Source organism: Balearica regulorum, chromosome 5 (genome assembly GCF_011004875.1).
Source record: "Balearica regulorum gibbericeps isolate bBalReg1 chromosome 5, bBalReg1.pri, whole genome shotgun sequence".
Classification (NCBI taxonomy): Eukaryota; Metazoa; Chordata; class Aves; order Gruiformes; family Gruidae; genus Balearica; species Balearica regulorum.
Window position 1 is genome coordinate 35060692 of NC_046188.1, and position 14851 is coordinate 35075542.

At 39.0% G+C, this 14851-nt stretch overlaps 1 protein-coding gene across 5 annotated transcripts in view; it reads right to left on the minus strand.

Moving 5' to 3' along the window:
• The window catches only part of RASGRP1 (RAS guanyl releasing protein 1), a 51811-nt gene that overhangs the window by 29455 nt on the left and 7505 nt on the right, over window positions 1–14851 (minus strand). For 4 of the 5 annotated variants that reach the window (XR_012835669.1, XR_012835668.1, XM_075754114.1 and 1 more), the window contains exons 1-2: window positions 14651–14785; window positions 11967–12136 (exon numbers count right to left, since the gene is read on the minus strand). Coding sequence is in view for 3 of the 5 variants with exons in the window: in XM_075754114.1 (XP_075610229.1) it covers window positions 11967–12136; window positions 14651–14682 (202 nt within the window). In the remaining 2 variants the exon portion in view is untranslated. Of the gene's footprint in view, window positions 1–11966; window positions 12137–14650; window positions 14786–14851 lie in introns of those variants that run through there. The other variant, XM_075754116.1, reaches the window with a different exon arrangement.

Sequence of the window (14851 nt, forward strand, 5' to 3'; positions counted from 1 at the left end):
CAAGGGTGTCTTAACTGAACCGAATTTTGCAAGAAAGAAAAAAGTTAGCTTTTCTAGGTCTAAGAGGCCTTCATTTCATAAGCATGGTCTTTATTTCATAAGCAGGTTCCAACTCACCTAATGCACAATTTGAAATGAATCAGAAGTGAATCACAGAGCACTGACATCATGTGATCAGTGACTAAGTTATAAGGACGTGATTAACTTCTGATAAATTCCCATAAGTGTTCCAGTGGTTTTCAAAAAGTAGCACCAAAAGCAATACAATGCGAGAAAGCGTCAAGCAGTTGCCAGGTGGTCTTATTAAGTGCAAAGCTGGAAGTCAGGGGTTGCTATACTGATGTGCTACACAGAACTCTTCAAGACTTCTGCAACATGTTGGGGTTTTTTTCTTAAAGAAGATGGTGTAGTGATGGTGTGATAAATGTCAACAAAGATTATTAAAGCACATGTGATTTGAAAACTAGGTGAACTGAGGTACATGTGGGAGTATGTGCTAGGGTTTAGTGACTGAACTGAAACAGTCAGAAGTCAATGTCTGCCCCACATGCGCTGTGCAGTACTACAAAATAAGAGAATAGCTGGAAGCAACTAAAATTGAATTAAATATTTCATGAGTATTTCATGGATACTTCCTGGAACTTCCCTTCACAAACAGGAAACACTGTTCCCCTTCAGCTTAAAACTTATGCAATACATAGTAGTCTTCTTACTACAGGCTTATTATTGCCATGTTGGAATTTGGTACCCTGTAAAACTGGTAGTCATTTAACTCTCTTCATTAAATTGATCACATTTGGTCAAAACCAGATTCATAAGGAGCCTCCATTCTGTTCATCAGTTATGATACCATCATTGAGGGTCAGCAAGCAGATTCAACTTAAACTAGGGTGCTTACTTGTTGAGTTGGAAATAGCTTTTATTTTTTAATGACAGCTGAAAGTTCAGTTGATGGTCAAAATCAGAGCTGGGAGCTAATATACTCTATTCCCCCGCTCCAAGGTGGAATCAGCTTTCTCAAAGCCAGTATGCTTCAGAACTAGTTTAATTTGTTGTTAAAATTCTACAATGATAAGGATTTCACAGCCTCTGTAGGTGACTTATTCCAGCACTTGAGCATCTCTATCATTGGAGAGTTCCTCTTACTGTCTAATCAAAGGTTTCAGGCAACCCGGGCAGGTGAAACCCATTACACCCGAATCCCAGCAGACAGAGAAAACACTCCCTTTCCCTTATCAATCTCTATTTAAGGATTGCTACCCTTATGTCTTTTCTGAGGTAGGAAACACCAAATTTGTCATTTTTTTTTCCTCAGAAGCCAGGTTTTCTAAAACTCTAGTCAATTTTGATGTCCTTTTCTGAAACCTTTGCAGCTTGCACCTTTATGAAGCAAACCAGACTATAGTACTCCAGAGGAGGTCTTAGCATCAGAATTAGAATATTATTGTTAATATTGTGTACAGAATAATTTTTATACATATACATTTTACTATGTAAATATACATAATGTATATATAAAAAAATTAAAATAAGCACACACATCCCTCTGTGCACACATTTATCTCCTTAGAGTTTCTGCAGTTTCATTAAACCATTTTCAGCTTTAAAATCCATCATCAAATTGAGATCCTTTTCTGTAGAAATGCTGTATATCAAGGACTTTACCACACTGTTCTTACAACTGGTTACCCTAAGTATAGAACTTTGTACATGCCCTTAGTGAATTTTTCTATATTTCAGATCATTATCTTAAGCACTTAATATCTTTCAGAAATAACATAACTTAATTACAATGTCCTTACAAAGATGCAGTAATTAGGTAAAAGAATTACTGTTTTAATTCCAGCTGCAGCAGAAAGCAGGTGGAGTCTTGAGCTCTCCAGCTTACATTTAATTCTATACAGGATAGTGGTGTTCCCCCTCATGCAACAAGAATGCTATAATGTTTAACAGACAGCACCAAAATACTCAGGGAATTGTGTTAAAAATTTATTTTTTTTTTTTAACTGGCTTATTGTCCATACATGCCTGTAACTATTGACTCATACATAAATTTATTTACACAAGTAATTGGTCTTAAGAGGAAAAACTCCAAAATTAAAATGAAAAGAAATCAGTATTTCCCAGAGAGGAAAGAATCATACTACTTTGTGATCAATCCTGCACCAACAGAACCCTAAACAAGCCAAGTAAACACAGATGTTGGAAGAAACCCTATAAACTTCATGCTTCTCCAAGTCTACTTCCCCCCTCAAACTCTCCAAATACTCATTAACAATACCGATATACCCAAGACACAAGTGAGTCTAATATGCATCCATAAAGGATAATAAGACTGTTCTGTGTGAGGGTAGGGAACATTAGGGGAGAAAAACCTCAAGGGAAAGCCATTACCCTCTCTCAGAAACAGCTTTTGGAAAGCTACATCTTGCAGGGAGAGCTCTGGGTGGGTAATTCTTTGAAACAAAAACAAGAAGATAAAAGCTCTTGTCAAGGGGAAATGAGATGATTTTGAGAAATTAAAATGTACTTTGAGAGAAACCAAATGAAATGTGGGTGGAAAGCATTCCATTAGCCTTGAAAATTCAGATCAAGTACACAGAACAAGATAAAAAGTTAACACCACCCCCCCATACATTGTTCTACAGCATGTTTAAAATATTGATTTTAGCAAATTTAGATGATAACTTTTTAATCAAATAGTCTTTTTCTCCAAAGCCTACAAAACATCATTTGAGTGTTCAAGATTTTTTTCAAAGCTTTAAATCATGATATTGGAGCCACATGAGCTTTTGAGCTGCAGGCAACTCTTGAATAATTCAAGTGTAATGCCTGGCAACACAGCTGTGCTGGCATGAGCACTGATGGATAAGATAAATGAGACTCCCAGAACAGAATCAGAAACTTCTGAGGCCAGTATCACTGTATGACCACTGAACCCAGCTGCATGCTTAGCACTGACTCATCCCACACAACTGTGGTGTTTTATAATAAGCTTCTCTCTAACTGCATGATTGATCCTGGGGCCAGTAATCAGATCCAAGGAAGCATGAAGTCAGCCCCATCCAAAAGTTCCAACTGTAATGGACTAGCAGACACCAAGCTGCTTTCCTCTTATGGACCTGAAGATGTTGCAGATTGCTTAGATCCCCGTTCCTGGCCTTGATTTCCATTACTGATGCATGCTCCAATTCTATTCCTGCTCTATTATTTCTGACTTACTATTTCAGGTTTCCCTCCCTTGCATACCTCAGCTTCCTAGTCTTTGCTCTAACCTCTTGATATATTTATGGAATTGGTGTTTACAGAGTCTCTGGCAAACTAGCTTCTAACCCAGCAGCTGGGGCATGCCTTCTAACACCACCTCACCAGTGAGTAGGCTGGGGGTGGGCAAAAGGCTGTGAGGGGACACAGCCAGGACAGCTGATCCCAAGTGACCAGAGATATTCTATACCATATCATGTCCTGCTCAGCAATAAAAACTGGGTGGAAGCTTGCCAGGGCTGCCATTGCTCTGGGACTAGCTGGGCCTCGGTTGGCTCGTGATGAGCAATCAGGGGTTTTCACATCACATGTTTTTCTTGGTTTTGTTTGAAATTTTTGGTAGTTGTTTTTGCTGGATGTTTTTGTTTGTTTCTTGGTGTTTTGGGTTTTTTAAACATTGAACTGTCTTTATCTGAACCCATGATTTTTCCTCACTTTTACCCTTCTAATTCTCTCCCCCATCCCACTGAGGGGGAACATAAGTGAGCAGCTGTATGGTGCTTGGCAGATGGTCGGGGTTAAACTTCATCCTTAGACTGACACATCTCTTGTTCACCATGGACCAACAGAACCAAAGTTTCAAAAAAAAAAAAAAAAAAAATCCCCACAGCTTCACTCCAAACTTAAAACATACCTAATCACGAGGTAGCACTATCAAGTATTTACATACAGAAGAAGCTCCCCAATTGCTGATTCAAGCCAGCTGCAGTATGCCAAATTTTCATCAAAGAAACATTCCCATGTGTTCAAGTGTAAGCTTTATTGGGCCTATTGTATCAGTTGGTCTAGCACAGAACAAGAGTCTTATGCCTCGTAAGTACTGTTGCAGGGCATTTCTTAATATTACTAATAAAGGTATCTGATAATTTTCTATATTATTCAAGTTTGGGGTTTGTTTTTTTTTAATGTATACACTACACACTGGAGATCAACATTAAACGTAACTGCTTCTCCTGGAGGAAGGGAGAAGATGATCTCACCCATACCCAAAGTGAATATTTTGAAGGTGAATCTTTTTCCAAAAATATGGAAAGGTTAAAATAGAAACGAAGCTCTTGACCTCTCACACTACTGTTCTGTCAGAAGAGTTCCATATTTTGAAAGAAAAATATTGTGGCATATCTCTAAATGATCTTTCAGCACAACGTAAGTAGCATGAGGCACTGAACTTCTCTTACCACGACCTCTACATACATTTGAGTATTAAAACTGCAGTGTTTGGAGATTCCTAAAGTCATCTCCAATGCAAGTGTAATCTTAATAGCTCCCAGGTACTCTCTTATCTTTGCCTTTTGCCAGCTGTTGCACTTACACCTTCTTACCTCAGTAATGGGGGAAAAAAGTGGTATCATGTTTAGAAAGTTATCTTAGCTTTTAATCTCCAGTCTGTCCTGCATAACAGAAAGATCTACTAAACTATGTAACAGTTTAAGGGAAGCTGCTCTTTTTTCCAGACTTTTAAAAAAGCAGTGCAAAAAAATATGTCTTCGCACTTGGCGATACGCAGCAAAACACTGAAAGACTTCACACTAAAGCACACACAGACCAAAAGAAATAACAAAGTAAAATGCATGGGGAAGCCTAAAGAACAAGTGACTGACTTTGTGTTTCAGCTTCATACATAGATTGAGGAGAAGAAAGAACTAAATTTATGCAACATTCTCAGGAGAATGAATTGTTTTCCATTGCTATCTAAGCTTTTTTGCATTGCTAAATAAAAAAATACTGGTTTTTCTGAAGTTATATTTAGAGGTATGAAGACGGAATTTTCTGTCATATCCCTGTGGTAAATATAAGTAAATGGCAGACTGCTTCATAAACAAGAAGTCCAAGTTTTCTTTTATTACTTATTTCTTGACTTCGGAAAATTATATTGAAAAGACTGAAGTCAAATTAGCTAAATAGAACTTTAAAATATATATAAAGATATCTAAAGTTTCTTTTCTTTGGGAATTTTTTTTCCACAGACATCAGGTTAAAAAAGAAATCTATTTTCGTTTTGGTACAATCACAATTAACTTTAATAGTTAGCTAAACAGCACTTAGTATTCTCCAGAGCAGTAACTACTCTTCTGTTCCCACAATGTCATGTGTTCTCCAGAGCTGTAATGACTCTTCTGTTCCCACAATGTCATTAATTGATCATTAACATAGTTTCTGTTGCCAAGCAATACTAAAGTTTCTGTACTGTATTTGACCAAATCACACCCAGATTACTTAACACACAACAGTCAACAACATTTTAACACAGAAAAATACCGTGAGAAAACTTTAACTACTTTTGGAGGGTACTGGAGACCTCAACATTCAGCCTAGGCTTCAGGGGTGAGGGGTAGAACCCTGCAAGTTTGTGGAGCACGAGATAAAAACAAATGACTGTTCAGGCAAACCTAACAGAAAAGAGTAAATGACCACAGGTACCTTCTGTGGGTGCGCATATGCCTTGAAAGACGCATCAGAATTCTATGTTAGAATTTGGTATATGGTAAATTTGGTAAAAGGATAAACCTGGTACTTCAACTGTGATTGTTTTACTAGTTATTGTATGTTTTAACTAAACTGGGAGAATGTACTTACGTTAAGAGTACAGCAGGTTTTTCTAGATACTGAAAGGGGGAAAAAAACTGGATAAAACTTTCAAATTTTCTGTATTTTAGAGGAGATGGCTACAGTTCTCCTAATGAGTGAACTCTAACTTGCCTGTTTCATTGTCAAATGGATACAATACTTCCCTGGCTCTCAAAGAATTCCTAAGACTCGATATATTTTTGCATGATATTGACACAAAAGTGAGCTATAAAAATGTTACCGGTTTACAGAGCCAGACAGCTCTGCTAAAGTAGTCATTTTTTAATCTAGAAAAATGTTAACTATGATTAACTTGTACAGTTTTAGGCAGCTAGTCCTTAAGAGGCAACCAGCACCTTTGCCAGATTTCTATCAAAACGATTCCATGGCATCTTTAATTCAGATCAGTCTGGAAGTGCCAGAATTTCTAAGGTTTGTTTATAAACATCTCACTTTATTACACATTGAGGCAACAAGCTAGCTTAGCACTGATCAGACACTGCAAAAGAATTTATATCACAACCTACTTTTAGACCTAGCTAGACCTGAGTATTATGACCATCAGAAGTTGCAAATTGCACTAGGCTCACATAAATTCTGTTAAGAACATTGCTAATCTTTGAGGTTATGATTTTTAACTTCTTTGAAATGTAGTAGCCATGGGTTTAAATCTTTTTTTTTTTTTTTTATACTGAATATTGACGTAGCAGTATAAACAACTAACTCCACTGCAAAGAGTTAATTGTGGCTGAGCATCCACATAGAATTATGCTACATGCTCTGGGAAGTATTTTGGTTGCTTTCCTAAAGCCCTTTACTTACATCTCTCTCCAGAAACCAAACACAGAGACACTGCATGGTGACATGCATTTAAAGATGATGTTTCATGATTTCTTTCTTTGAGCACATTCATCTTGTCTAGCTGTAACTGAAGTGCCTGGTTTGTAGGATAAGCACAGATCTTCTGTGTGCTACATTAAACAAGCTTCCAGTACTCAAATGTAAGAGGCAAATGAGTAAGATCTCGCGCTCAAAGGTTAAGGACAGAAATACCATCATAATATTAACATTTTGAGATTTTAGGGATTTCTCAGCTCTTAAACAACCCTCAGATGTTTTCAGGAAGACACAAGTGTTTGTATATATTATGACTTTCAAGGGCACTCTTGGAACTGTTTATTGGGTAGTTCTAAATAACATTTCATGACTTCAGTGCAGACAAAGCAGGTTGACACTATGCTGAAGATACACTTTGTCTCAATGGCAACAGAGTTTTTAAACACTTGTAAAAACAATTTAAACAAATGTTTTGTGTGGGCAAGGAAAAGGCCCTCTGACCCTACGTGGTCTGTAAGTTCGAACTATTTTAACATTGATTCGTCGAATCTTTGAAAGATGTATTTGTTTAAAAAAAAAAGCACACTTAAACCTTACTGAAGATTAAAAAAGGTACATTTATAAGATAGATGCTTACAGTCAAAGGAAAGGCACAAGGACCTCTTAACATGCACAAACATATAGTGAAGATACAAATAGGAAAAAAAATATCTGCTAGAATAGAAATTGACTTGCTAACGCATAGTCAGAACATCAAGCTCACAGTGGCATGAGGATAGCCTAGGGTGAAAAGTGTTATGAACAATTATTATTTCATTTCTATAGTTAGCAGATACACAGTTAACAAGATATCCAGTGAAGTGAACGCTGCTGATATATTTTTCCTTTCTGATCTGTAACACTTTCTGGACTAAATATATGTTAACATGCATTTATGCAGCCCACAAAGATTACTATAAGAAGAACTAGCAAAAAGTAGGGCTGTGCTACTAAGTATATGTTTCCTGCGTTCTACTGAACTGTCAGCATTAAATAGTCAATATGGCTGTGGACCAGCAAACCAGACCCTACTCTGTTTGTTTCAACAACAAAGCTGATAGAATAAATGTCTTTAGCAACAAAGCAGGAGACAAAGCCAGACTTTCAGAGAACTGCCTGCCAGTCAAAAGTACATTCTTTTCCTGGCATTTTATATACTACATAATGGAAAAACATGGATGCAGGGGGTTAAACTCACTGTTCTACTTACAATTCCACTCCAGAATCACAGTCACTAATGAAGACTTCCTCCAGAATAATTTGTCTCCCTCCTGAAGCTGTCCAAGCCAAGATCTATTAATTATTTCTTTGCTTCCCTGAACTCACAACTGCAGCCATCATGTTGCCAATTAAACATGTACCTTTAATTTTCTCTTTATGACCTTTCTGTTCAGAATTAACCTCTCTGATGGAGAGATTTCACTGAGTCTAACCTTTCTACAGCCTCTATATTTTCTAGTCTTTTCAATCATGTTACCCTACCTCCTGCTCTTCCTCTCGATGCACTCTCGTTCCTTCTTTGATTTCTCTTTTCCTCCGCTTCTCTGTTATGACCTCTCTTTCTTCCCACATGATCAGTTTTTCATCTTTGAAAGTTATCGTCAGCTCCACACATGCTACGCTTTCCCTTGTTTTCTAGGGCAATCGCATATGATGCATTTACTTGTGCTCTACCGCTCTTCTTGTCAATCCAAATCATAGCAGTAATGGCATCCTGTAGCTATTTAGAATGTTGAGAGATCATCCAAGTCATGCAGAACATGTTTTGAATTACTGTCCTACATAACCAAATCTCTTCTTTTTAAACTGATGAGACTGGTTTCAAATCTCTACAAATCTTCTCCTAAGCTCAGGACCAATATTCATTTCTAAGACACTTTCTGCCTCCAATCTCTCATCATGCTATTTATCCTGAACTCCTGGCTTTTCTGTTGCATTTACTTTTGGCAATTCATTTGCAGGATGATTCACCTTACTCACCCTGATGCAACATTCATGGGACTTGAAAAAACCTCTACTTTCAGCATCTCCTTCTCATCATGCTATTGAATAAACGCTGGTGTAACGCTGATGTCTCAGATGTAGTGATCATCTACATGACTTCACATGACAGTCACTGTTTCTGTCTCTAAAGCACATGCCTATCATTCATCAGCTCAAGCTAAAGACGACCAAACTTGAGAGATGATAGACCACACACACTAATCATCCCAAAGTAGATGTTTAAGTTAATTACATTGAACAAGCTTTTGGTCATTTTCTACAAAACAAACCAAACACCACACACACAAAAGGCATCCTAACACTTTACTTTCGGAATTAGCAGGTACACCACCATCATTGTAATTCAGGCCATTCTGTCCACATTCTAGCACCATTTTCTACCCAGCACTGTTGTAGACCCACAGACAATAGCATTAACTCCAAGATCCAATCTTTGTTCCACGCCTCCTTATCATAGGTTTTGGATTAACTTGGCTCTCTTTCTCCAAAACATCCTGGAATCCATTTATAACACTGTAGCAAAGCTTAGCCTTCTAACTCTTAACTTCAGCTTAGCATATCCCCCTTTTTCATTTTTTCCCCTTATCCATACTGTAAGATAAATAACTTCTAGTTGTGTTCTTCATAGCTGTAAGTGTGTATTAATTCTTAATACCTTCTTGGTTAGACCTTCTTGTGATATTCTCTGCATGTACGGCAAAAGTCTGCCAACTTCCCCTCGCACACCATTGTTGACAGCAGCCTCTCTTACACATTATTTGCTTTTTCCAAACTGGTATAATTGACTCCAGGAACATAAATTCAGCTACATACTTTATATAGAAATTGTATTTGTAATTGTACATGTAATATTAGGAAGTGCAGTATAATATTAACATGATGCACATGATGCAGTACATATTCTGAAATGTGACACATCATCATCTCTATCTGCTGCCTATTGTTCTCCTTAACCATAGACAGCAAATGAACCAAGAGCTTTTTCCAGAAAGCAAACTTAAACTATAAAAAGGAAATCTGTGCTTATGTCTTGAAGATTTCTGTATTTTTAATATTGAAATAAAACTTGCTCAGATCACAACAATGAATTTCTAGACTAATATACAAAATATTATAGGTCAGCAAATCAGAGACTGAAGATATAAGCTCAGTCTGAATAGAACTCTAGAGTACAAGGTAATAGCTTTACTTTAGTACTATGCATGGGAAGAAACTTGCTCACTCGGTTTATTTGTAATCATTCAGCAACTATGCTTTTCCCCACCACCACCATTTTTCTCCTTACTCTCATCCCTCCCCAAACTCCCAGATTAAAGTTTTTTCCATCTCTTCCTTTATTGGCACAATGATGTGAATGAATTTTGCACAGTGTTTTTGTTGGTAGCTACAAGAACCTTCTTTAAGGAACTTTGTTATGTAGGCTATGTATAGTTAGAGCAGTTGCACTTCACAATTTATTTAAACACCCCACTGGGAAATTCCAACATAGCTTAAGAACATGCACTATGTCATAGAAGATGTACAAATACAGACACTAGCATGAATTGTCCAATGACGAGTTTAAACTTCTGCAGCACGCACCATAATTCTAGCAGTCCTTAGTGAGTATAAGATTATGTTTGCAGATGCACTACAATTCACCCTGCTAGACCTACGTACCACTTGTCAAGGTTCAAGAAAACCCTATTTAGTGGGCTATGGTAAATTTTCTAACTTAAGTATGAAACCCTTTAGAAAGATTAACGTGCATACATAGCTGAACTGGACAGGTATACTTGCTTTTCTTTGACACTTTAGACCTTATAATACATGGATACCTAGGAATCTGAAGAACACATATGCATATGTATGCTAATATACATAGGGTATTTTAAAAGCATTAAAATAATTAAGCCAACAATAATCTCCCATTCAAGGGTTTCACCTACACTACTTTAAAATCAGTCCTGGTAATAATTTTACCAATTTTTATGATGTTACATTTATAATACCTGTTCTTCATAAAAATGTGGACACATTAATATTGGTCAGGTAGTCACGATATTAAAACTGTATGCAGGCCTCACACATGCTTTAGATGTCTTATCTAACTAGTGAACCAAAACTTAGAAAAATATGAACCAACAATTATTTAGGAATTAGGGCTTTATAGCAGTTCAGTGGATATGTTCTTTACAATAATTAAATGGAGGAGAAAAGCCAAAAATAAACAAAGCATTACTGACAATTACATGTTTCATTAACTTTTCTCAGACATGCATTTCTCTGCAAATGCTGATTAGAAGGCTTTAAAGTTAAAAAAAAAAATTTCCAAAGAATGTGAAAGATTAGTTATTGATTATACGGTATTTACGTGCTGTATCACTAGATCAGTACCATGTGTTACTATTTAACGAAATAGATTATTTATTTTAGAGTTTAGTGGGTGTTCAAGTACATTTATTTCCTAAGGACTACCCTGCAACTAAGACTTTGCCACATATGCTTTGGGAATAGCTCATAGCTCTGAAAGATATGGCATTAACAAACAGATGCACTACTTAAAATTATTCTGAATAATTTGCTTGTGAGTGCCTTCAGTACTAACATATTTTAATACTACAAAAATAAACACATTTACTAATGAAAAAGTTGGAAAAGGAAAGTAGGGATATAGGGCTCAGGCAACAGTCATGTTTGTCCGTATATTACAGTTCTTATTGTAAGAAAACAAATGGATGACTGATAGGCTTAAAAGGATATACAGTTGTGATTTTTGTTTGGATTCTTTCTCTTTAGTAGAGAAGCAACTTTAAATCTATAACGATAATGCAAGAAGCAACCCAATGTTATTTCACCTAGTTTAAAAATAGCCCTGCTCATTTCAAAATGTTTAATATAAACATGTCACGTTGTTGACACATATTATGAGAATATTACTGCAATATGCAAAATATAATGATTACTTGCTAAAGTTCACCAACTTGGTACTTGAAGGAACAACAAAAAACCATACATAGAAATATAGACGATTGGCAGTTGTCTTATTCTCTCCGAAAAAACAGTAGTCACACTAAACTCTTAGCATATATTACACACATATGCATAAACAGATCCACAAACCTATAAAAATATGCAGTCACCTACAGTATAGAAAATTCTCAGTTATGCCTTTCAACTCCACTAATAAATCAATGTAGTTCATTAGTAAGTGACCAAAACATAGCCAGCACAGAAACAAATTAATACGATCCTAAAAACCTCCAGACACTCACCAAAAGACTGAATGCAGGTTTCAAGAAGATCTTCCAAAGTGGCCCCTTTGGCTAAGTGCCCCAACGGCACCATCGTGACCTGGGTAAGATTTGAGAGGCTGGGACAATGACTGATCTGCTTCAGCTCAAGTGCCGATTCAGGGGCAGTGCTGCATGCTTGGGCAGGTTGCCTAAAAGAAAGCACAATAACGAAGTAAATACAAGAAGATCCAGTGGTAAATTTTACACTGCATGGGAAAGGAGGGGAGATTTGAAGGACAACTCCCTGTAGCTAGGGTGCTGAAAGACATAACCCTCCCACTTAATACGTACACCAAAGAGACTGCTCAATAACTGACTTTTCTTTTCTGCTAAATGTAGATTGTAGAGCACACGGTTATAGAGCTCCTTCAATGATCTGTCAAGATTACGAGAAGTCTTATTTCTTTGTTGGGGATTTATGTTTACATTACAATTTCAGCACAAGCATAAAAACCCCTCAAACTATGTAAAAGGAGTATTATTATGCAGTAATCTAGCACCACATATTCGTGTGTCCATCAAAAGTAAAGGAGAAAAATATAACTATCATCAAATATTACACACATTGGAAAACACCAGACTAGCTTTATTAATTTCATTTTGAAAATCACTGTTAAGTAAACAAAATATCAGTGCAACTTTACTGTGGAGTATTTCACAATTAAAAAAACAAAACAAAAAACCCCAAAAAACACAGCCAATTAATTTGCATCCATTCTATACTATTATTTCCAACTAAGTTGTTTTAAAATTGCATACATGACTAAATTAATGTCTTTAATAACAAAAGTAAGTAAGTGAGACCAAAATAAAGCACGTATCTAGTTTTAGGATTGTATTTTGATCACATAGATTTCAATCTTCTCAGATTTCAAGAATGTGTATGTTTACAGATAATATTAAGGGCTGTTCATTGTTTGTATACAAGTTCATAATTCTGTATGGAATAGTAAGTAGGTACATTATTACATCGATAATTACATGCTGAAATATTTTTGCCTGCAAATAACAGGAACGACCTCAAAATCTGACTTGAGAGTATAACCCCACAGTTCACAAAAGGGCAACAACCACTGCTGTTTCAGTAAGACTTGGGTTTTTTTCAGGGACAATTTACACTCCACAGTCATCTTAAACAAGGAATCCAGCATCTTTAAGATGCTATCTTAAAGCCTTCATACGACTTTTCTTGGAACACTATGCAAGACTTTATTAATAAACTGACAGTTCTGGGGAGAAAAGGCATAGAAATGTATCCAGTGTGCATATTACATACAGATAGGGAAGGTAAAGACGCAAACATCCCTGTGTAAGCATTCCTGGATGATGCTGGAAATATGCATGCCTTAAGACGACAGACTGGACCCTACCTCATCCCACTGAATTTCAACCCTTATCTTACATTTCTGTCTCATTTGAGTGCTGGGAAAGCCACGAAACCGCACATGATGTCACTTACAACCTAACACTGACCCAGGCCTTCATACTTGCAAAGTCAGGAAAATACAGGCCTGACCCTGCAGAGGTAGTGACCATCGCTCAGCTCCTCCAGATAAGCTGACAGTGTCAATGCAAAGAATGTTCTCTTCCCTTCCCCCTTTCTCTAAATTTCCCTCTTAGCTTTGTGATCTGACTTCCTGTTCTCAAATAAAAAGAGCAAGGGCCTGATCAGCTTTCAGGGTTTTCTTTTTACAGGCTTAAATCCCTCTCCTAACTTTATCCTGGTTCCTCTTCAGCACAAGACAGATGATCCTAGCAGTGCAGTAGTAATAAAGTAGGAGTTACAAAAGAAGGTATTTTAGGTCTTGGCAACAGAGTGTAGAAAAACTAAAGTGTCCACACTCCCCAAAAAAGTTCACATTAATTCTGTGGCCGACTTGGCACACTGGACAGGCAAAACTCAGCCGGTGACATGTCTGAAATTAACCACTCAGGAGAACAGACCCCCTGCAACAGTTACTTGACATGAAAAACAGATTAAAGCTGTGCTGGGGGCGGCGGGGGTGGGGGGACCACGATGGGGACGGGGGACGAGCACCCCACATTATTACCACAGCACGCTATTTAGCGGTGGGGAAGAAGCCACAAACAAATTATCATCAGCTCGGGAACCGACACCCGGGGCAGGTAGCGCTTCCCCAGCGAGGAGGGGACAGCCTTCCTCCCCGGCCACAGCTCCTCGCTCCCCCCCGCCCCGGCAACCCGCCGGCGGTGCCGCAGGTAACCGGAGCCCGGGCGAGGGCCGAGCCGCCCCTCCCGCTGGGACAGTAACGCGAGGCTCTTCCCCCCCCGTGCTCACCGACCAGCCCGGCGCACACTTGCACCCAAAAGGGTGAAACAAATTCCTCCCCGCACACCCCCCCTCCCACGCTTCTTTTCCCCCCTCTCTTTCCCACCCGGGAGGGCTTCCGCCGGCCGCCGCGGAGCCCCAGCCGCCCGGACCGCCGCCCCCGCGCCCCACGGAAGCCCACGCCAGCCCCGCCGCGGGGGGCAGCGCATCGCACCCGTCCCCACCGCCCCGGGCGGGCACCTCACGCTCCCAGGCGCGGCGGCGTGTGACCCCGAGACCCGCCAACCACCGCCGGACCGCAGCCTGCCCCGCGGCGGGGCACCGTACCACCGCCGCGGGGAGCGGAAGAGTAAAACAACAACGGAGAACTCACTGGTTTTCTCTTCTTTTCCCTAAGGTTCCCATGTCGGTGCCAGCCGCGGCTCCGCAGCCCGGCCGGCTCTGCCGGCAGCGTAGGGAGCGGGGCTACGCGGGGCGGAGGAGGCCGGGGGGAGCAGGGCGACCCCGCGCATCGCCTCCTCCCGCCTCACCGCTCTCCCGCTCCCCGTCTCGCCTCGGTAGGAGCCTGAAACCA